Source organism: Somniosus microcephalus, chromosome 12, assembly GCF_052327205.1.
Source record: "Somniosus microcephalus isolate GS21.2 chromosome 12, FLI_Smic_1.0, whole genome shotgun sequence".
Lineage (NCBI taxonomy): Eukaryota > Metazoa > Chordata > Chondrichthyes > Squaliformes > Somniosidae > Somniosus > Somniosus microcephalus.
This window is the reverse complement of record NC_140998.1, coordinates 1003688-1027609: the sequence shown is the minus strand read 5'-3', so window position 1 is coordinate 1027609 and position 23922 is coordinate 1003688. Positions and strand designations below refer to the sequence as shown.

Sequence of the window (23922 nt, the reverse complement as noted above, 5' to 3'; positions counted from 1 at the left end):
TACTCTGCCCTTCTAAAGCATTGCACAAACACATCACTCGTCCTCACCCCAATAACTTGCATTTATATCACATCTTTAATGTAGCAAAACGTCCCAAGGTGTTGCACAAAAGCGTTAATCAGAATTTGGGTGCTGGGTGGAGGTGTTACTGAGTGACTGTGAGGGAGCTGGATTAACGTCAGTAACACAGGGCATTGGGGGAGAGGGGTTACTGAGTGACTGTGAGGGAGCTGGATTAACGTCAGTAACACAGGGCATTGGGGGAGAGGGGTTACTGAGTGACTGTGAGGGAGCTGGATTAACGTCAGTAACACAGGGCATTGGGGGAGAGGGGTTACTGAGTGACAGTGTGAGGGAGCTGGATTAACATCAGTAGAGATACAGTCAGTAACACAGGGCGCTGGAGGAGAGGGATTACTGAGTGACAGTGTGAGGGAGCTGGATTAACATCAGTAGAGATACAGTCAGTAACACAGGGTGCCGGGGGAGAGGGGTTACTGAGTGACAGTGTGAGGGAGCTGGATTAACATCAGTAGAGATACAGTCAGTAACACAGGGCACTGGGGAAAGGGTTAGATTCATGCAGCATAGGAGGTCATTCAGCCCATCGTGCCTCTGCCAGCTCTTTGAAAGGACTATCATATTAGCTTGAATAACAATTTTTTTTGTGACGTGGGCATCGCTGGCAAGGCCAGCATTTATTGCCCATCCCTAATTGCCCTCGAGAGCTGGTGGTGAGCTGCCTTCTTGAACCGCTGCAGTCCGTGTGATGAAGGTACTCCCACAGTGCTGTTAAGGAGGCAGTTCCAGGTCCAGCAACGATGAAGGAATGGCGATATATTACCAAGTCAGGATGGTGTGTAACTTGGAGGTGCTGGTGTTCCCATGAGCCTGCTGCCCTTGTCCTTCTAGGTGGCAGAGGCCGCGACTTTGGAAGGTGCTGTCGAAGAAGCCTTGGCGAATTGCTGTAGTGCAGCTTGTAGATGGTACACACTGCAGCCACGGTACGCTGGTGGTGCATACATACATAAGAACATAAAACGTAGGAGCAGGAGGTCGGTCATCTGGCCCCTCGAGCCTGCTCCACCATTCAATAAGATCATGGCTGATCTGATCTTGGCCTCAACTCCACTTCCCTGCCCGCTCCCCATAACCCTCGACTCCCTTACCATTCAAAAATCTGTCTATCTCCACCTTAATATATTCAATGACCCAACCTCCACAGCTCTCTGGGGCAGAGAATCCCAAAGATTCACGACCCTCTGAGAAGAAATTCCTCCTCATTTCCATTTTAAAAGGGCGACCCCTTATTCTGAAACTATGCCTCCTAGTTCTAGATTCACCCACGAGGGGAAACATCCTCTCTGCATCTACCCTGTCAAGCCCCTTCAGAATTTTGTGTGTTTCAATAAGATCCCCTCTCATTCTTCTAAACTCCAATGAGTATAGGCCCAACCTGCTCAACCTTTCTTCATAAGACAACCCCTTCATCTCCGGAATCGACCTCGTGAACCTTCTCTGAACTGCCTCCAATGCAAGTATATCCCTCCTTAAATAAGGAGCCCAAAACTGTACGCAGTACTCCAGGTGTGGTCTCACCAACGCCCTGTACAGTTGTAACAGGACTTCCCTATTTTTATACTCCATTCCCTTTGCAATAAAGGCCAAGATTCCATTTGCCTTCCTAATTACTTGCTGTACCTACATGCTAACATTGTGATTCATGTACAAGGACCCCCAGATCCTTCTGTACCTCGGCATTTTGTAATCTCTCCCTATTTAAATAATAATTTCCTTTTTTATTTTTCCTACCAAAGTGGATAACCTCGCATTTTCCCATATTAAACTCCATCTGCCAGATTTTTGTCCACTCACTGAGCCTGTCTCTATCCCTTTGGAGATTCTTTGCGTCCTCCACACAATTTGCTTTCCCACCTATCTTTGTACCATCAGCAAATTTGGCTACATTACACTCAGTCCCTTCATCCAAGTCATTAATATAGATTGTAAATAGTTGAGGCCCCAGCACCGATCCCTGCGGCACCCCACTAGTTACAGTTTGCCAACCTGAAAATGACCCATTTATCCCGACTCTCTGCTTTCTGTTAGTTAGCCAATCCTCTATCCATGCTAATATATTACCCCCAACCCCGTGAGCTCTTATCTTGTGTAGTAACCTTTTATGTGGCACCTTATCGAATGCCTTCTGGAAATCTAAATACATCCACTGGTTCCCCTTTATCCATTCTGCTCGTTACATCCTCAAGAATTCCAGCAAATTTGTCAAACATGATTTCCCTTTCATAAAACCATGCTGACTCTGCTTGACTATATTCTGATTTTCTAAATGTCCTGCTACCACTTCCTTAATGATGGACTCCAGCATCTTTCCAATGACAGATGTTGGCTAACTGGTTTATAGTTGCCTGCTTTCTGTCTCCCTCCTTTCTTAAATAGGGGCGTTACATTTGCGGTTTTCCAGTCCCCTGGAACCTCTCCAGAGTCCAGGGAATTTTGGTAGATTACAACCAATGCATCCACTATCTCTGCAGCCACCTCTTTTAAGACTCTAGGATGCAGGCCATCGGGTCCAGGGGACTTGTCCACCTTTAGTCCCATTAGTTTGCCTAGTACTTTCTCTCTAGTGATAGTGATTGTTTTAAGTTCCCCCCCCCACCCCCCCAATAGCCCCCTGATTATCCATTATTGGGATGCTTTTAGTGTCTTCTACCGTGAAGACCGATACAAAATATTTGTTCAATGTCTCCGCCATTTCTGTTTCCCATTATTAATTCCCCAGACTCATCCTCCAGGGGACCAACATGTACTTTAGCTACTCTCTTCCTTTTTATATACCTGTAGAAGCTCTTACTGACTGTTTTTATATTTCTTGCTAGCTTACTCTCATAAGCCATCTTCTCTCTCTCTATCATTTCTTTAGTCGTCCTTTGCTGGTTTTTAAAAATTTCCCAATCCTCTGGCCTTTCACTATTTTTCACAACATTGTGTGCCTTAGTTAGCCACGGATGGTTCATCCTTCTCATCGAGTCTTTCTTTCTCTCTGGAATATATCTTTGCTGAGAGTTATGAAATATCTCCTTAAATGTTTGCCACTGCTTTTCTACAGCCTTACCCTGTAATATATTTTCCCAGTCCACTTTAACCAAGTCTGCCTTCATACCTTTGTAATGACCTTTGTTTAAGTTCAGGACACTAGTTTGAGACCTAGCTTTCTCACCCTCAAACTGAATTTGAAATTCTTCATGCTATGATCACTCTTCCCAAGAGGATCCTTCACTTTGAGATCATTAATTAATCCAGCCTCGTTACACATTACCAGATCTAAAATAGTGTCCTCCCTGGTTAGTTCCACAACGTATTGTTCCAAGAAACCATCCCCGTATACACTCTAAGAACTCTTCAGGTCCACCATTGCCAATTTGCTTTGTCCAATCAATATGAAGATTAAAATCTCCCATGATTACAGTCGTAACTTTCTTACAAGACTATTATTTCTTGATTTATACTCTGTCCTACAGTGTGACTACTGTTTGGGGGCCTGTAGATCACTCCCACCAGTGACTTTTTATCCTTATTATTTCTTATCTCCACCCAAACTGATCCTACGTCTTGATCTTCTAGGCCAGTATCATTTCTCACTACTGTACTAATCTCATCCCTCATTAACAGAGCTACACCACCTCCTTTTCATTTCTGCCTATCCTTACGAAACGGCAAATACCCCTGAATATTCAGTTCCCAGCCTTGGTCACCTTGCAACCACGTCTCTGTAATGGCTATCAGATCATACCCATTTATTTCTATTTGTGCTGTCAACTTATCTATCTTGTTACGAATGCTGCGTGCGTTCAGATATAGAGCTTTTAATTTTGTCTTTTTACCATTTTCCCCTACTCTGACCCCTCTTTCTGATGCACTCTTGTGTATACGCTCTGTCCCTTCCTGTCACACTCTGGTTATCATTACCCCCATCACTACCCTGCACTTTTGCCTTCTCATTTATCTTTGACTTTTTACATTTCCACTCAGCGTATCCCTCCCCCCCACTATTTAGTTTAAAGCCCTATGGGGAGAGAGCGGGAATATGGTATTGAGATAGAGGATCAGCCATGATGATATTGAATGGCGGAGCAGGCTCGAATGGCCGACTCCTGCTCTTATTTTTCTATGTTTCTACAGCCCTAGTTATTCGATTCGCCAGGACACTGGTCCCAGCCTGGTTTAAATGATGCCCGTCCCGACAGAACAGCTCCCTCTTATCCCAGTACTGGTGCCAGTGCCCCAAGAATCGAAACCCATTTCTCCCACACCAATCCTTGAGCCACTCGTTCATGTCTCTGATCTTATTGACCCTATGCCAATTTGCACGTGGCTCCAGTAGTAATCCAGAGATTATTACCTTTGTGGTTCTGCTTTGTAATTTAGCCCCTAGCTGCTCATACTCCCTCAGCAGAACCTCTTTCTTTGCCCTACCTATGTCGTTGGTACCTACATGGACCACAACAACTGGATCTTTCCCCTCCCCCACTCTAAGTTCCTCTCCAGCCCAGAGGAGATGTCCTTTACCCTGGAACTGGGCAGGCAACACAGCCTTCGGGACTTGGCTGCAGAGAACAGTGTCTATCCCCCTAACTACACTGTTCCCTACCACTACCACATTTCTTTTTACTTCCCCCCACTTGAATAACTCCCTGTACCACGATGCTGTGGTCAGTTTGCTCATTCTCCCTGCAGTCCCTGCTCTCGTCCACACAGAGAGTAAGAACCTCGTAACTGTTGGACAAGAGCAAGGACTGAGGCTCCTCCACCACTCCCGCCTGGGTCCCCATACCTGCCTCGCTCATAGTCACACCCACCTGTCCCTGACCACGGACCAAATTTGAATGAATTAATCTAAGGGGTGTGACTGCCTCCTGGAACACAGCGTCCAGGTAACTCTCCCCTTCCCTGATGTGTCGCAGTGTTTGAAGCTCGGACTCCAGCTCATCAACACGGAGCCGAAGGTCCTCGAGCAACCAACACTTACTGCAAATGTGGTCGCCGTGGACCTCAATGGTGTCCACCAGCTCTCACATGTTGCAGCTGTAACACAATGCCTGCCCTGCCATCTCTAATGCATTTAAGTAATTAAGTGTTTAAGTTTTGAACATTTACTTTTTAATCCTGGCTCTTAATTTAAACCAATGCCCAAGAAAACAGAGAAAAACTGACCAACCAATCACTTCCTTGCTTTCTTGCGACGTCACTCCTTGTTTTTGTTGTCAGGTCTGCTGCCTCTGCCTTTTCCGTGTGATGTCGCCTTTTATTTTTCTCCGAATGCGGTTGGGGGTTTCAGAGCAGAACGCCTGCTGGTTCTCTGACTCCTATTGTGCAGATTTTTAACTCCTGCCCTCCTGGAGGCTGACAAAGATAGCAAAAGAAGAAAGGAGCACCTCCCTCCCCATCCCTCCAAACTCGCAGGTTTACACTCTGTTCCAAGCTGCACTCTAACCTTCCTTATTTATACTACTGAGATTTATGAGTCAGCTCTCTGGCAGTTGCAGATCCAGGTTAGACCAGTTAACTAACCAACTAGCCCCACCCACTCTCCAGCAGAGAGCTTGCTTTGTCCTGCCGAAGCCTGGAAGAAACTTAAAACTTAAAAACAGTAAATTTAAGTTAAATTCTAATTGCAAGCACACAAGACTAGATTTTATTTTTAAAGAGATTAGCGCTCAAGATTAAGTGCAGGGAGTGAATGCTTAAGGTGGTGGATGGGGTGCCGATCAAGTGGGCTGCTTTGTCCTGGATGGTGTCGAGCTTCCTGAGTGTTGTCGGAGCTGCACTCATCCAGGCAAGAGGAAAGTATTCCATCACACTCCTGACTTGTACCTTGTAGATGGTGGAAAGGCTTTGGGGAGTCAGGAGGTGAGACACTTGCCGCAGAAAACCCAGCCTCTGACCTGCTCTTGTAGCCACAGTATTTAAGTTAAATGCTAATTGCTTTAGTGGCTGGTCTAGATAAGTTTCTGGTCAATGGTGACCCCCAGGATGTTGATGGTGGGGGATTCGGCGATGGAAATGCCTTTGAATGTCAAGGGGCGATGGTTATGCTCTCGCTTGTTGGAGATAGTCATTGCCTGGCACATGTGTGGCACAAATGTTACTTGCCACTCAACAGCCCAAGCCTGAATGTCATCCTGGTCTAGTTGCAAATAGAACTGAACACTGTGCACTCTTAAGCGAACACCCCCACTTCTGACCCTATGATGGAGGGAAGGTCATTGATGAAGCAGCTGAAGATGGTTGGACCTAGGACACTGCCCTGAGGAACTCCTGGGGCTGTGATAATTGACCTCCAACCAGCACAAACCATCTTCCTTTGTGCTAGGTATGATTCCAGCCAGTGGAGAGTACCCCCATCCCCCCTCCCCCGATTCCCATTGACTTCAATTTTACTAGGGCTCCTTGATACCACACTTGGTCAAATGCTGCCTTGATGTCAAGGGCAGTCACTCTCACCTCACCTCTGGAATTCAGCTCTTTTGTCCATGTTTGGACCAAGGCTGTAATGAGATCTGGAGCCGAGTGGTCCTGGCGGAACCCAAACTGAGCATCAGTGGACATGTTATTGGTGAGTAACTGCTGATTGTTAGCACTGTCGATGACACCTTCTATCACTTTGCTGATGATTGAGGGTAGACTGATAGGTTTTGGGGGGGGGGGGGGGGGGGGGAAGTAATTGCCGGATTGGTATTTCCTGTTTTGTTTTTTGTGGACAGGACACACCTGGGGGGTTTTCCATATTGTTGGGTAGATGCCAGTGTTGTAGCAGTACTGGAGCAGCTTCGCCAGAGGCGCGGCTAGTTCTGGAGCACAAGTCTTCAGCACGACAGCCGGAATGTTGTTGGGGCCCATAGCCTTTGCTGTATCCAGTGCGCTCAGCCGTTTCTTGATCTTGGCTCAGAAGATCAAGATGTGGAATCAGTTTGGTGGAGATAAGAAATAATAAGGGAAAGAAGTCACTGGTGGGAGTTATTTATAGGCTAATAGTAGCTACACTGTGGGACATAGTATAAATCAAGAAATAATGGGGGCTTGTAAGAAAGGTACTGCAATAATCGTGGGCAATTTTAATCTTCATATAGATTAGACAAATCAAATTAGCAAAGGTAGCCTTGAAGACGAGTTCATAAGAGTGTATTCAGGACAGTTTCTTAGAACAATACGTTGTGGAACCAACCAGGGAACAGGCTATTTCAGATCTGGTAATGTGTAATGAGACAGGGTGAATTAATTATCTCATAGTAAAGGATTTTCTAGGGAAGAGTGATCATAACATGATAGAATTTCACATTCAGTTTGAGGGTGAGAAACCTAGGTCTGAAACTAGTGTCTTAAACTTAAATAAAGACAATTACAAGGGTATGAAGACAGAGTTGGCTAAAGTGGACTGGGAAAATAGATTAAAAGGTAAGACGGTAAGCAGTGGCAGACTTTTAAGGAGATATTTCATAACTCTCAACAAAGATATATTCCAGTGAGAAAGACTCTATGAGAAGGATGAACCATCCGTGGCTAACTAAGGAAGTTAAGGATGGTATCAAATTGAAAGAAAAGGTATACAATGTTGCGAAGATTAGCGGTAGACCAGAAGATTGGGAAAATGTTTAGAAACTTGCAAAGGATGACTTAAAAAAAAAATGAAGAGGGAGAAAATAGATTACGAGAGTAAACTAGCAAGAAATATAAAAACAGACAGTAAGAGCTTCTACAAGTATATAAAAAGGAAGAGAGTAGCTAAAGTAAATGTTGGTCCCTTAGAGGATGAGACTGGGGAATTAATAATGGGAAACAAGGAAATGGCAGAGACTTTGAACAAATATTTTGTATCTGTCTTCACGGTAGAAGACACTAAAAGCATCCCAATAATAGTGGAAAATCAAGGGGCAAAAGGGAGGGAGGAACTTAAAACAATCACTATCACGAGAGAAAAAGTACTAGACAAACTAATGGGACTAAAGGCTGACAAGTCCCCTGGACCTGATGGCCTGCATTCTATGGTCTTAAAAGAAGTGGCTGCAGAGATAGTGGATGCATTGGTTGTAATCTTCCAAAATTCCCTAGACTCTAGAAAGGTCCCAGCGATTGGAAAACCACAAATGTAACGCCCCTGTTCAAGAAAGGAGGGAGACAGAAAGCAGGAAGCTATAGGCCAGTTAGCCTAACATCTGTCATTGGGAAAATGTTGGAATCCATTATTAAGGAAGCAGGACATTTAAAAAATCATAATAAAACCATGTTGACACTGTTTGATTGTATGAAAGGGAAAATGTGTTTGACAAATTTATTAGAGTTCTTTGAGGATGTAACGAGCAGGGTGGATAAAGGGGAACCAGTAGATGTAGTGTATTTGGGTTTCCAAAAGTCATTCGATAATGTGTCACATAAAACAGCTCATGGTGTTGGGGGTAATATATTAGCATGGATAGAGGATTGGCTAATAGAAGAGAGTCGGGATAAATGGGTCATTTTCAGGTTGGCAAACTATAACTGGTGGGGTGCCAGTGTGATCAGTGCTGGGGCCTCAACTATTTACAATCTATATTAGTGACTTGGATGAAGGGACCGGGTGTGCTGTAGCCAAATTTGCTGACGATACAAAGATAGGTAGGAAAGCAAGTTGTGAGGAGGACACAGAGTCTGCAAAGGGATATCGATAGGCTAAGTGAGTGGACAAGAATTTGGCAGATGGAGTATAATGTGGGAAAATGTGAGGTTATCCACTTTGGTAGGAAAAATAGAAAAGCAAAATATTACTTAAATGGAGACTACAGAATGCTGCGGTACAGAGGGATCTGGGGGTTCTTGTACATGAAACACAAAAAGCTAACATGCAGGTACAGCAAGTAATTAGGAAGGCAAATGGAATGTTGGCCTTTATTTCAGGGGGATGGAGTATAAAAGTAGGGAAGTCTTGTTACAACTGTACAGGGCGTTGGTGAGACCACACCTGGAGTACTGCGTACAGTTTTAGTCTCCTTATTTAAGGAGGGTTATACTTGCATTGGAGGCAGTTCAGAGAAGGTTCACTAGGTTGATTCCTGGGATGAAGGGGTTGTCTTATGAGGAAAGGTTGAGCCGATACTCATTGGAGTTTAAAAGAATGAGAGGTGATCTTATTGAAACATAAAAGATTCTGATGGGGCTCGACAGGGTAGATTCGGAGAGGATGTTTCCCCTTGTGGGGGAATCTAGAACTAGGGGGCAGAGTATCAGAATACGGGGTCGCCCTTTTAAAACGGAGAGGAGATGAGGAGGAATTTCTTCTCTCTGAGGGTTGTGAATCTTTGGAATTCTCTACCCCAGAGAGCTGTGGAGACTGGGTCATTGAATATATTCAAGGCTGAGATAGACAGATTTTTGAACTATAGGGGAGTCGAGGGTTATGGGGAACAGGCAGAAAAGTGGAGTTGAGGCCAAGATCAGATCAGCCATGATCTCATCATATTGCGGGGCAGGCTTGAGGAGCCAAATGGCCTCCTCCTGCTCCTATTTCTTACGTTCTTATATCATGTGGAGTAAATCGAATTGTCTGAAGACTGGCTTCTGTGATGGTGGGGACAACAGAAGGAGGCCGATGTGGATCATTCCCTCAGCACTTCTGGCTGAAGATGCATGCAAACGCCTCAGCCTTATCTTTTGCACTCATGTGCTGGGTTCTGCCATCATTGAGGATGGGGATTTTAATGGAGCCTCCTCCTCCAGTTAGTTGTTTAATTGTCCACCACCATTCACGACTGGATGTGGCAGGACTGCAGAGCTTTGAACTGATCCATTGATTGTGGGATCGCTTAGCCCTGTCTATAGCATGCTGCTTCTGCTTTTTAGCATGGATGTAATCCTGTGTTGCAGCTTCCCCAGGTTAGCACCTCATTTTTAGGTACGCCGGGTGCTGCTCCTGGAATGCTCTTCTACACTCCCCATTGAACCAGGGTTGGTCCCCTGGCTTGATGATAATTGTAGAGTGAAGGATATGACGGGCCATGAGGTTACAGATTGTTGTGAAGTACAATTCTGCTGCTGATGGCCCACAGCGTCTCACGGATGCCCAGTTTTGAGCTGCTAGATCTGTTCTGAATCTATCCCATTTAGCACGGTGCTGGTGCCACACAACACAATGGAGGGTGACGACGGGACTTTGTCACCACAATGACTCTGCGGTGGTCACTGCTACCAAGACTGTCATGGACAGATGCATCTGCAACAGGTAGATTGGTGAGGACGAGGTCAAGTAGGTTTTTCCCTCACCACATGAAGGAATTAACTGCCAGACTGGGCCTGCGGCAGTCAACTGAGTGGTTTATCGGCCACTTCCGAGGGCAGTTAAGAGTCAACCACATTGCTGTGGGTCTGGACTCTCATACAGGCCAGACCGGGTAAGGAGGGAAGATTTTCATCCCTACAGGCCATTAGTGAACCAGGTGGGTTTTTACGACAATCCAGTAGTTTCATGGTCACCATTACTGATACTAGCTTTTTATTCCAGATTTATTTAATTAATTGCCGTGGTGGGATTTGAACTCACGTCTCTGGATCATTAGTCCAGGCCTCTGGATTACTCGTCCAGTAACATAACCACTATGCTACTGTACCTCAATTAAACACTGAATGAATGCATCCTGGGCTTATTTATCAATTAGACTTTGTGAACTGAAAGGAACGAACACCCACATCTCGGTAGAAAATAGTACATTGATTTAGATAATTCTCCAAACATTATAGAAGAGCTCATCCTTCGACTACCTTAGTAAGACCTCAGTTGGAGAACTGTGGGTAGTATTGGGCTCCACACTATAGGAAAGATATTAAGGCTTTAGAGAGGGTACAGCACAGATTCACTAGGATGCTTCTGCTTTTTTTCCTTAGAACATCGATTACAGGGTATATGATAGAAGTGTTTAAAATTGTGAAAGGATGTGACGGGGTAGGTAGAAACAGACTGTTCCCAGTTGTTGAGGGTCTAGAACGAGTGACGTTAATTCAAGATTAAATGCAACAGATTTAGAATAGAGACCAGGAGAAATGTCTTTACACAGAGTGGCGAGGATGTGGAATTTACTTCAGTAGTTGTTGAAGCAGAACCTATGCCAATATTCAAGTTAAGATTGGATAGGTGAATGATGGAAAAGGGGATGAAGAGATATGGGAACAGGGTAGGTAAATGTTATTCAAACTATTTCCTCGTGTGGAGGGTAAATGGCAATACAGACTGGTTGGGCTGAATGGCCTGTTTCCGTGTTGTCACTTCTCAGAGGAATCCCATGGATCGTCAGAAGACAGACATACAAGGTGCCACATACAAGAGTTAAAAAATTTGAGGCACATGGTATTAAAGGGAATGTAGATATACCCGTGATATCTTGCCAGTTTGATATTGTATCTGGCAGTGATGGGTTAGCCTTGACTAAACCACCCCTATGCTGAAATGAAGTAGGTTTAACCACACCCAGCTGACTACTGTGCCTGGTTGTGAAAGAGATAAAGACGTACATTCTGGCTGAAAAAATAACTGAAGACCTACATAACATGGTCTAGCTGTGTGGATGGCCAAATGCCCAGCTTCCCCCATGAGACAGAGATTGATTTATGTGACTGGTAGTTTTTGATCTACCTGTGGATAGCGGATAAGCAAACATTATTGATGTTCCAGGAACCAAACTAAAAAAAAAACATTTTGTGGAGATCTTCAATAAAGGTCTTTGCGAGTCTTCAGTGGAGTTGTGAACCCTGTGGGTCTCTGACTAATGCCACAGGAGATCTCCCAACTTTAATTTAAAAAGTGAGGTATCACAGTTCTTAACATTCAAACGGACCTGGAATACAATGCGATAACGCAGTAATTTATCGGTTTGCTGACCTTTGACTCGATGAACTGGCTGATATCCTCGCTGCAAGTAGACTGCTGTAATGCTGAAGAGAAACAGGTAGAGAACAAGGCTGGACAGATTCAGCCACCAAATCACCTAAACAGGGGAAAGCACAATTAGCCCCAGTGCAGAGAATTTCTTACCTTTGACAGAGTGTGGCTATCGCAGAGTAGCATCTCTGAAACATTCACAGAGCACATGACAGGCGGGGCAGGAAGATTTGCAGAGACTGCCATTACTTCACCCAACAGCCTCAAGGTAATTGAACTGTAGGATCAGTACCGCTCACGTTTAACAATCCTTCAGGACAAGGCTGTGGGAAGGTTTGGCTCCCCTCACCCCACAAATGCAGCAGATTAGAAGTCCTGGACACGGGAGCCAGCATCTCCGGCAGTACCCAACGTCAAGGTGCCATATTTGGTCGAATGCTGCCAAGGCGCCTTAAAGCAGAGGACAATTGGAGTCAAAGGAAAACCTCTGAGTGTCTGGAGTCTTACCCGACACAAAGGAAAACCTGTGTGTCTGGAGTCTTACCCGACACAAAGGAAAACCTGTGTGTCTGGAGTCTTACCCGACACAAGGTCCAGTTGTTGGAGGTTAATCACAGCCCCAGGACATCACTGTAGGAGTTCCTCGGAAAGCATCCTCGGCCCAACCATCTTCAGCTGCTTCATCAATGAGCTTCCCTCAATCATGTCAGGAGTGGGGCTGTTCACTGACAATTCCGCCGTGTTCAGCTCAATTCATATCTCCTCAGATAATGCAGCAGCCCATTTCCACAACAGGACCTGGATAACATCCAGGCTTTGGCTGATGTGCAACGTGTCAGACAAGTGCTAGGTAACAAGCACCAGCCGTCTGCCATAACCTACACCATCGCCGAGTCCACCGCCATTAGCATCTCTGGGGTTCTGAGTGATCAGAAGCTTAACACCACAGCTACAAGGCCAAGTCAGAGGCTGTATTTTCTATTCGTTCCTGGGATGTGAGCATCGCTGGCAAGCATTTATTGCCCATCCCTAATTGCCCGAGAAGGTGGTGGTGAGCCACCTTCTTGAACCGCTGCAGTCCGTGTGGTGAAGGTACTCCCACAGTGCCGTTAGGTAAAGAGTTCCAGGATTTTGACCCAGTGACGATGAAGCATTGGCGATATATTTCCAAGTCAGAATGGTGCGTAACTTGAAGGTGATGGTGTTCCCCTGCGCCTGCTGCCCTTGTCCTTCTAGGTGGTAGAGGTCGCGGGTTTGGGAGGTGCTGCCGAAGAAGCCTTGGCAAGTTGCTGCAGTGCATCTTGTAGATGGTACACACTGCAGCCACAGTGCGCCGGTGGTGGAGGGAGTGAATGTTTAAGGTGGTAGAGGGGGTGCCAATCAAGCTGGCTGCTTTGTCCTGGATGGTGTCGAGTTTCTTGAGTGTTGTTGGAGCTGCACTCATCCAGGCAAGTGGAGAGTATTCCATTACACTTCTGACTTGTGCCTTGTAGATGGTGGAAAGGCTTTGGGGAGTCAGGAGGTTAGACACTCGCCATAGAATACCCAGCCTCTGACCCGCTCTTGTTGCCACAGTGTGTGTGTGGCTGGTCCAGTTAAGTTTCTGGTCAATGGTAACCCCCAGGATGTTGATGGTGGGGGATTCAGCAACGGTAATGGCATTGAATGTCAAGGGGAGGTGGTTAGACGCTCACTTGTTGGAGATAGTCATTGCCTGGCACTTGTGACGCGAATGTTACTTGTCATTTATCAGCCCAAACCTGAATGTCATCCAGGTCTTGCTGCATGTGGGCATGGACTGCTTCATTATGAGGAGTTGCGAATGGGATTGAACACTGCAATAATCAGCAAACATCCCCACTTCTGACCTAATGGAGGAAAGGTAATTGAAGCAGCTGAAGATGGATGGGCCAAGGACACTGCCCTGATTTGCTCTTCTGAGGAACTCCTACAGCGATGTCCTGGGGCTAAGATGATTGGCCTCCAACAACCACAACCATCTTCCTTTGTTCAATGTATGTTGACTCCAACCAGTGGTGAGTTTTCCCCCCCCTATTCCCATTGACTTCAATTTTACTAGGGCTCCTTGATGCCACACTCCGGCAAATGCTGCCTTGATGTGAAGAGCAGTCACTCTCACCTCACCTCTGGAATTCAGCTCTTTTGTCCCCATTTGGGCCAAGGCTGTAATGAACAAAAGAACATAAGAAATAGGAGCAGGAGTAGACCATTCGGCTCCTCGAGCCTGCTCCGCCATTCAATGAGATCATGGCTGATCTTCTACCTCATCTCCACTTTCCTGAACTATCCCCATATCCCTTGATTCACTTAATATTTAAAAATCTATCGATCTCGGTCTTGAATATACTCTGACTGAGTCTCCACAGCCCTCTGGGGTAGAGAATTCCAAAGATTCATCACCCTCTGAGTGAAGAAATGTCTCATCTCAGTCCTAAATGTCTGATCCCTTATTCTGGGACTGTGACCCCTGGTTCTAGACTCCCCAGCCAGGGGAAACATCCTCCCTGCATCTACCCTGTCAAGCCCTGTAAGAATTTTGTATGTTTCAATGAGATCACCTCTCATTCTTCTAAACTCCAGAGAATATAGGCCTAGTCTACTCAATCTCTCCTCATAGGACAATCCCCCCATCCCAGGAATCAGTCTGGTGAACCTTCGTTGCACTCCCTCTATGGCAAGTATATCCTTCCTTAGGTAAGGAGACCAAACCTATACACAAGGGTCAGTGCTTGGGACACTGCTTTTTTGATATATATGAATGACCTGGATATTGGAATACAAAGTAGAATTTCTAAATTTGCCTCCAAATAGTGAGAGGGGGGTAGAAGAGCAAATCTTCAGGGAAATCACAGAGATATACAAGAGCTAGAGTGGCGATATTGGGGGACTTTAATTACCCAAATATCAATTGGGATAATGCTAGGATAAAGGGAAAGGAGGGGGAAGAATTTCTGAAATGAGTTCAGGAGAATTTCCTTGACCAGTATGTTCTTGGCCCAACTAGGAAGGAGGCATTGCTGGATCTGGTGTTGGGGAATGAGGTGGGCCAGGTCGACCAAGTGTCTGTGGGAGAACACTTGGGTACGAGTGATCATCGTATCATAAGATTTAGATTAGCAATGGAGAGGAGCAAGGAACAATCTAGAGTGGAACTTCTAAACTGGAATAGGGCTAACTTGAATGGGATGCGAAAGGACCTAGCCAGGGTAAAATGGAACCAAAGACTGACAGGATAAACTAACAGAACAATGGGCGATCTTTAAGGAGGAGATGTTCCAAGTACAGGCTAGGTACATTCCAACAAGAGTAAGGGAACCAAAGCAAGGGCTCCTTGAATGACGAGGGAGATAGAGAAGATGATGAAACAAAAAAGAGGGTGTATGATGTATGTCAGGTGAATTCTTCAAGGGAGAACCAGACCAAATACAATAAGTTGAGAGGGGATGTGAAAATGAAAATAAGATTGGCAAAGAGAGAATGAGAGTAGAATGGCAATTAACATAAAAGGGAACCCAAAAATCTTCTACCGGCATGTAAACAGTAAGCGGGTAGTAAGAGGCGGGGTGGGGCCTATTAGAGACAAAGAAGGTGTTATATGCTTAGAGGCGCAGGGCAAGGCTAAAATACTCAATGAGTACTTTGTATGTGTTTACTAAGGAGGTGGATGCTGACAAAATATCAGCAGCAATGGAAGGGGTGATAATTGATAGACAGGATGTAGTAGAAAGACTGGGTATGCTTAGAGTGGATAAGTCACCTGGTCCAGATGGTTTGCATCCCAGGTTGCTAAGGGAATTGGGGGAGGAGATAGTGGAAGGGCTTGCCATAATTTTCCAATCTTCCCTAGATGCGGGGGAGGTGCCTGAGGATTGGAAAGTGGCAAATGTGACAATTGTTCAAGAAAGGGTGTAAGGACAATCCTAGTAACTACAGTTAGTTTATCAGTGGTGGGTAAAATTTTAGAAACAATAATCAAGGAAAAAATTAACAGGCACTTGGAGAGGTTTAAGCTAATTAAGGAGAGCCAACACGGATTTGTAAAAGGCAGATCATGTTTGATTAATCTAATTAAATTTTTTGATGAAGTAACAGACAGGATTGATGAAGGGAATGCAATGGATGTTGTCTACATGGATTTAAGGAAGGCGTTTGACAAAGTACCGCATAGAAGGCAGGTTAACTAAATTGAGGCTCAAGGAATAGGTGGGTCAGTGGCAGCTTGGATAAGGAATTAGCTTAAGGACAGAAAAGAGCGAGTTGTGGTAAATGGCTAATATAATAGCAAAATACTGCGGATGCTGGAAATCTGAAATAACAGAAAATGCTGGAAATACTCAACAGGCCAGGCAGCATCCGTGGAGAGAGAAACAGAGTTAAAGTTTCAGGTCTGGGACCCTTCATCAGAACTGGAAAAAGCTGGAGATGTAACAGATATTAAGCAGGTGCAGAAACAGGGTAAGGGGGGGGGGGGGTAGGAGGGGAGGAAGCAATTGAAAGAACATACTGTGAAAATGTTGTAAATGGGAATGGCAAAAATCATACAGCATGAAAAATGGGGGCAGGTATTATTATCTGAAATTGTTGAACTCGATATTCAGTCCGGAAGGCTGTAAAGCGCCTAATCGAAAGATGAGGTGCTGTTCCTCGAGCTTACGTTGAGCTTCATTGGAAGAGTGTAAGAGGCCGAGGACAGAGAGATCAGAGTGGGAGTGAAGTGGAGAATTAAAGTGACAGACGACCGGAAGCTCAGGGTCACCCTTACAGACTGAACGGAGGTGTTCCGCAAAGCGGTCGCCCAATCTGCGTTTGGTCTCCCCAATGTAGAGGAGACCGCATCGTGAGCAGCGAATACAGTATATTAAATTACAAGTAGTACAAGTAAATCGCTGTTTCACCTGGAAGGGGTGTTTGGGGCCCTGGACAGTGGGAAGGGAGGAGGTAAAAGGGCATGTGTTGCATCTCCTGCGCTTGCTTGAAGGAGAAGGGCTGTTAGGGGTGATTGAGGAGTGGTCCAGGGTGTCGTGGAGGGAGCGGTCCCTTCGGAATGCTGAACGGGGAGCTGAGGGGAAGATGTGTTTGGTGGTGGGATCACATTGGAGGTGGCGGAAATGGCGGCGGATGATCCGTTGAATGTGGAAGCTGGTGGGGTGAAGTGAGGACAAGGGGAACCCTATCGTAGTTCTGGGAGGGAGGGGAAGAGGCGAGAGCAGAAGTGCGGGAAATGGAACGGACACGGTCAAGGGCCGTGTCAACCGCAGTAGAGGGGAATCCTCGGTTGAGGAAAAAGGAAGGTGGCATCATCAGAACAGACGCGGCGGAGACGGAGAACTGGGAGAATGGAATAGAGTCCTTACAGGAAGCGGGGTGGGAGGAAGTGTAGTCCAGGTAGCTGTGGGAGTCAGTGGGCTTGTAGTGGATGTTTGTCGAAAGCCGATCGCCAGAAATGGAGACGGAGAAGTCAAGGAGGGGAAGGGAAGAGTCGGGGATGGACCATGTGAAGGTGAGGGAAGGGTGGAAATTGGAAGTAAAGTGAATGAACTTATCTAGTTCAGGGCGAGAGCAGGAAACGGCACCGATACAGTCATTGATGTACTGGAAAATGAGGTGAAGGAGGGGACCAGAGTAGGACTGGAACAAAGAATGTTCCACATATCCCATGAAAAGGCAGGCATAGCTAGGGCCCATGCAGGTTCCCATAGCAACACCTTTAATTTGGAGGAAGTGAGTGGAGTCAGAGGAGAAGTTGTTCAATGTGAGAACAAGTTCAGCCAGGCGGAGGAGGGTGGCGGTGGATGGGGACTGGTCGGGCCTCTGTTCAAGGAAGAAATGGAGCGCCCTCAGGCCGTCCTGGTGGGGGATGGAGGTGTAGAGTGATTGGACGTCTACAGTGAAAAGGAGACAGTTGGGGCCAGGAAACTGGAAACTGTTAAAGTGACGGAGGGCATCGGAAGAGTCGCGAATGTAGGTGGGAAGAGACTGGACAAGGAGAGAAAAAATAGAGTTGAGATAGGAAGAGATAAGTTCCATGGGGCAAGAACAGGCTGAAACGATGGGTCTACCAGGGCAGTCCTGTTTGTGGATCTTGGGAAGGAGGCAGAAGTGGGCTGTGCGGGGTTGGGGGACTATGAGGTTGGCGGCCATGGAGGGAAGATCTCCAGGGGAGATGAGGTCAGTGACGGTCTTGGAAACAATGGCTTGATGTTTGCTAGTGGGGTCATGGTCCAGGCGGAGGTAGGAGGAGGTGTTGGAGAGTTGGCGTTCAGCTTCCGCACGGTAGAGGTCGGTTCGTCAAACAACAACAGCAACACCCTTATCAGCAGGTTTAATGATAAAATGGCTGTTTGTCTGACTGGACGATCGTAGACAGTGGTGTTCCCCAAGGGTCAGTGCTGGGGCCACTGCTTTTTTTGATATAAAATGACCTTGATATTGGAATACAGAGTAGAATTTCTAAATTTGCCGATGACACCAAACTTGGGGGTGTGGCAAACAGTGAGGATAATACCAATCGACTGCAACAGGACATAGAAAGGCTAGCAGAATGGGCAGACAAGTGGCAGATGGAATTTAATACAGAGAAGTGTGAGGTGATGCATTTTGGGAGAAGGAACAGGGAGAGGCAATATACACTTAATGGCACCGTTTTAAAGAGTGTGCAGAGACAGAGGGACCTAGGAGTTAATGTGATAAGGTCCCTGAAGGTGGCAGGACATATTGAGAGAGTGATTAGCACTTGGGTTTCATAAATAGAGGTAGAGTGTACAAAAGTAGTGAAGTTATGCTGAATCTTTATAAAGCGCTGGTTAGGCCACAACTGGAGTATTGCGTCCAGTTCTGGTCACCACACTTTAGGAAGGATGTGAAGGCCCTCGAGAGGGTGCAGAGGAGATTTACCAGAATGGTTCCGGGGAGGGGGGATCTTAGCTACAAGGACAGGTTGGAGAAGCTGGATTTGTTTTCATTAGAGCAAAGGAGGTTGAGGGGTGATTTGATAGAGGTGTACAAGATTATGACGGGTTTGGATAGGCTAGACGAGGAAAGGCCGTTCCCACGAGTTGATGGTACAAGGACTAGAGAACACAGGTTTAAGGTTCTGGGCAAGTCTTTACTCTTGTACACAAATCCTCTTGTAATAAAGGCCAACATACCATTTGCTTTCCTAATTGCTTGCTGTACCTGTATGTTAACTTTCAGTGATTCGTGCACAAGGACACCCAGGTCCCTCTGAACACCAACATTTCCCAATCTCTCGCCATTTAAAAAATACTCTGCTTTTCTATTTTTCCTACCAAAGTGGATAACTTCACATTTCTCCACATTATATTCCATTTGCCATGTTCTTGCCCACTCACTTATCCTGTCTATATCCCCTTGAAGCCTCTTTGCATCCTCCTCACAACTTACATTCCCACCCAGCTTTGTATCATCAGCAAACTTGGATATATTACATTTGGTCGCCTCATCCAAATCATTGACATAGATTGTGAATAGCTGAGGCCCAAGCACTGATCCTTGCACTACCCCACTAATTACAGCCTGCCAACCCGAAAATGACTAATGTCCTTTAGGGAAGGAAATCTGACGTCCTTACCTGGTCTGACCTATGTGTGACTCCAGGCCCACAGCAATGTGGTTGACTCTTAACTGCCCTCTGAAATGGCCTAGCAAGCCACTCAGCTTGCAACAAACCGCTACGAAACACAATAATAAGAATAAAACCGGATGGACCACCCGGCATCGACATTAGCACCGGCTACGGACACGGCAACGGCACACCCAGCCCAGTTGACCCTGCAAAATCCTCCTCACCAACATCTGGGGGCTTGTGCCAAAATTGGGAGAGCTGTCGCACAGACTAGTCAATCAACAGCCTGACATAGTCATACTCACAGAATCAGACCTTTCAGCCAATGTCCCAAACTCCTCCATCACCATCCCTGGGTAAGTCCTGTCCCACCGGCAGGACAAACCCACCAGGGGTGGTGGCACAGTGGCACACAGTCTGGAAGGAGTGGCTTCTGTGGTGGTGGGGACCTCAGGAGGAGGCTGAGATGGATATCCACTCGGCACTTCTGGCTGAAGATGGCTGCAAACGCTTCAGCCTTGGCTTTTGTACTTGCATGCTGGGCTCTGCCATCATTGAGGATGGGGATGTTCATGAAGCCTCCTCCTCCAGTTAGTTGTTTAATTGTCCACCACCATTCACAACTTGATGCGGCAGGACTGCAGAGCTTTCAGCTGATCCGTTGACTGTGGGATTGCTTTGCTCTGTCTATAGCATACTGCTTCCGCTGTTTAGCATGCATGTAGTCCTGTGTTGCAGCATCCCCAACAGGTATGTCTGGTGCTGCTCTTGACATGTTTTTCTGCACTCCTTATCGAACCAGGGTTGGTCCCCTGGCTTGATGGTAATGGTAGGGTGAGGGATATGCCGGGCCATGAGGTTACAGATTGTGGTGGAATACAATTCTGCTGCTGCTGATGGCCCATAGCACCTCATGGATGCCCAGTTTTGAACCACTAGATCTGTTCGGAATCTATTCCACTAAGCACGGTGGTAGTGCCACAGTGTCCTCAGCGTGAAGACGGGACTTGGCCTCCACAAGGACTGTGCATTGGTCACTGCTACCAATACTGTCATGGACAGATGCATCTGCGACAGATAGATTGGCAAGGACGAGGTCAAGCAGGTTTTTCCCTCGTGTTGGTTCTCTCACCACCTGCTGCAGGCCCAGTCTGGCAGTTATGTCCTTCAGGACTTGGCCAGCTCGGTCGGTAGCGGTGCTACCGAGCCACTCTTGGTGATGGACATTGAAGTCCCCCACCCAGAGTACATTCTGTGCCCTTGCTACCCTCAGTGCTTCTTCCAAGTGGTGTTTAACATGGAGGAGTACTGATTCATCAGCAGGAGGTTTCCTTGCCCATGCTTGACCGGAAGCCATGAAGACTTTATGGGATTCAGAGTCAATGTTGAGGACTCCCAGGGTCACTGCCTCCTGACTGTATACCACTGTGTCACCCCCTCTGGTGGGTCTGTCCGAACTGTGGGACAGGTCATACCCAGGGATGACTATGGGAGTCTGGGAGGCATGAAGCTGTGAGTATGACTCTGTCAGGCTGTTGCTTGACTAGTCTGTGTGACAGCTCCCCCAATTTTGGCCCAAATCCCCAGAAGTTAGTGAAGAGGACTTTGCAGGGTCGACTGGGCTGGGTGAGGTAATGTGTCCAAAGTCGGTGCCAAGGTCGATGCCGGGTGGTCCGTCTGGTTTTATTCTTAGTATTGTTTTCCGTAGTGGTTTGGTACAACCGAGTGGCTCGCTAGGCCATTTCAGAGTCAAGTTCAGACCAGGTAAGGAGGGCAGATTTCCTTCCATTATGACAATTTCATGGTCACCATTACTGATACTAGCTTTTTATTCCAGATTTATTTAATTGAATTTAAATTCCCCAGCTGTGGTGGTGGGATTTGAACTCGCACCTCTGGATCATTAGTCCAGGCCTCTGGATTATGAGTCCAGTAACATAACGACTATGCTACCGTTTTGCAATGAGTGGGGCAGACGGTGGTTGAAGGGGCAGGTGGATGGGGTGCTTGGGCTGACGTGCGCTCCTTCCGCTGTTCGCGCTTGGCTTCCGCTTGCGCCCGGTGAAGAGTCTCGAGATGTTCGGCGCATTCCCGGATGCTTCTCCTCCACTTTCTGCAGTCTTGGGCCAGGGATTCCCAGGTGTCGGTGGCGATGTTACACTTTTTCAAGGAGGCTTTGAGGTTGTCCTTGAAGTGTTTCCTCTGCCCACCTGGGGCTCTCCTGCCATGTCAGAGGTCCGAGTAGAGCGCTTGTTTTGGGAGTCGGGCATGCGGACAATGTGGCTCGTCCATCGGAGCCTATGAGCGTGGTCAAAGCTTCAATGCTGAGGATGTTGGCCTGAGCAAGAACACTAACATTGGTGCGCCTATCCAATGGACTTGCAGGATCTTGCGGTGGCAGCGTTGTTGGTACCTCTCCAGTGCTTTGAGGTGCCTGCTGTACATGGTCCATGTCTCTGAAGCATACAGGAGGACAGGAATCACTGCTGCTCTGCAGACCATGAGCTTGGTGTCAGGATTGAGATCTTGGTCTTCAAACACTCTCTTCCTCAGGCGACCGAAGGCTGCACTAGCACACTGAAGGCAGTGCTGGACTTCGTCATCGACGTCTGCCCTTGTTGACAGTAGGCTCCTGAGGTATGGAAAGTGGTCCACGTTGTCCAAGGCCTCATCGTGGATTTTGATAATCAGGGGCAGTACTGTGTGGCGGGGGCAGGTTGGTAGAGGACCTTTGTCTTACGGATGTTTAGTGTAAGGCCCATGCTCTTGTACTTAAGGAAGTGGCCCTAGAAATAGTAGATACATTGCTGGTCATCTTCCAAAATTCTAGAGACTCTGGAACAGTTCCCAAGGATTGGAGGGTAGCTAATGTAACCCCACTGTTCAAAAAAGGTGGTAGAGAGAAAACAGGGAATTATAGACCGGTAAGCCTGACATCGGTAGTGGGGAAAATGCTAGAGTCCATTATAAAAGATGTAATAGCAGAGCACTAGGAAAACAGAGACAGGATCGGACAAAGTCAACATGGATTTACAAAAGGTAAATCGTGCTTGACTAATCTACTGGAATTTTTTGAGGATGTAACTGGTAGAATAGATAAGGGAGAACCAGTGGATGTGGTGTATTTGGACTTTCAGAAGGCTTTCGATAAGGTCCCGCATAAGAGATTAGCATGTAAAGTTAAGGCTCATGGGATTGGGGGCAAGGTACTGACTTGGATAGAGAACTGGTTGGCAGACAGGAAGCAGAGAGTTGGAATAAACGGGTCTTTTTCCGAGTGGCAGGCAGTGACTAGTGGGGTACCGCAGGGATCGGTGCTAGGACCCCAGCTATTCACAATATATATTAATGATCTAGACGAGGGAACTAGATGTAATATCTCCAAGTTTGCAGACGACACAAAGCTGGGTGGGCGTGTGTGCCGAGAGGAGGATGCTGAGAAACTCCAGTATGATTTGCACAGGTTGGGTGATTATACTGCATCTGCCATGCATCTGTCCAATGTGGATAAATGCGAGGTTATCCACTTTGGTGGCAAAAACAGGTCGGCAGATTATTATCTGAATGGCAATAGATTGGGAGAAGGGAAAGTGCAACGAGACCTGGGTGTCCTTGTGCACCAGTCGCTGAAGGTAAGCATGCAGGTGCAGCAGGCGGTTAAGAAGGCAAATGGTATGTTGGCCTTCGTAGCGAGAGGGTTCGAGTACAGGAACAAGGGTGTCTTGCTGCAGTTGTACAGGGCCTTGGTGAGACCACACCTTGAGTATTGTGTACAGTTTTGGTCGCCCTATTTGAGGAAGGATGTTCTTGCCATGGAGGGAGTGCAGCAAAAATTCACCAGACTGATACCTGGGATGGCAGGAATGACGTATGAAGAGCGATTGGGTCGACTGGGCTTATACTCGCTGGAGTTTAGAAAACTGAGAGGGGATCTCATTGAAACTTATAAAATTCTAACAGGACTAGACAGACTAGATGCAGGAAGGATGTTCCCGATGGCGGGGGAGTCCAGTACCAGGGGTCACAGTCTAAGGATAAGGGGTAAGCCATTTAGGACAGAGATGAGGAGGAATTTCTTCACCCAGAGAGCGGTGAACCTGTGGAATTCTCTACCACAGAAGGCAGTTGAGGCCAATTCATTAAATATATTCACGAAGGAGTTAGATATATTTCTTAAGGCTAAAGGGATCAAGGGATATGGGGAGAAGGCAGGGACAGGGTACTGAGTTTGGATGATCAGCCATGATCTCATTGAATGGCGGAGCAGGCCCGAGGGGCTGAATGGCCTACTCCTATCTTCTATATTTCTACATTTCTATGTACGCTTCAGTGAAGGTGTTGACGATGGTTTGGACTTTGGCCTCAGAGTGTGCGCAGACGCAAGCGTGGTTTGCAT

General features: G+C 46.7%; 1 protein-coding gene across 1 annotated transcript in view; it reads right to left on the bottom strand.

The window, feature by feature from the left end:
* The window catches only part of pomt2 (protein-O-mannosyltransferase 2), a 242484-nt gene that overhangs the window by 17663 nt on the left and 200899 nt on the right, over positions 1-23922 (bottom strand). The window contains exon 18 of the mRNA XM_086002508.1: positions 11921-12026. Coding sequence (XP_085858634.1) covers positions 11921-12026 — 106 coding nt within the window. The remainder of the gene's footprint in view (positions 1-11920; positions 12027-23922) is intronic.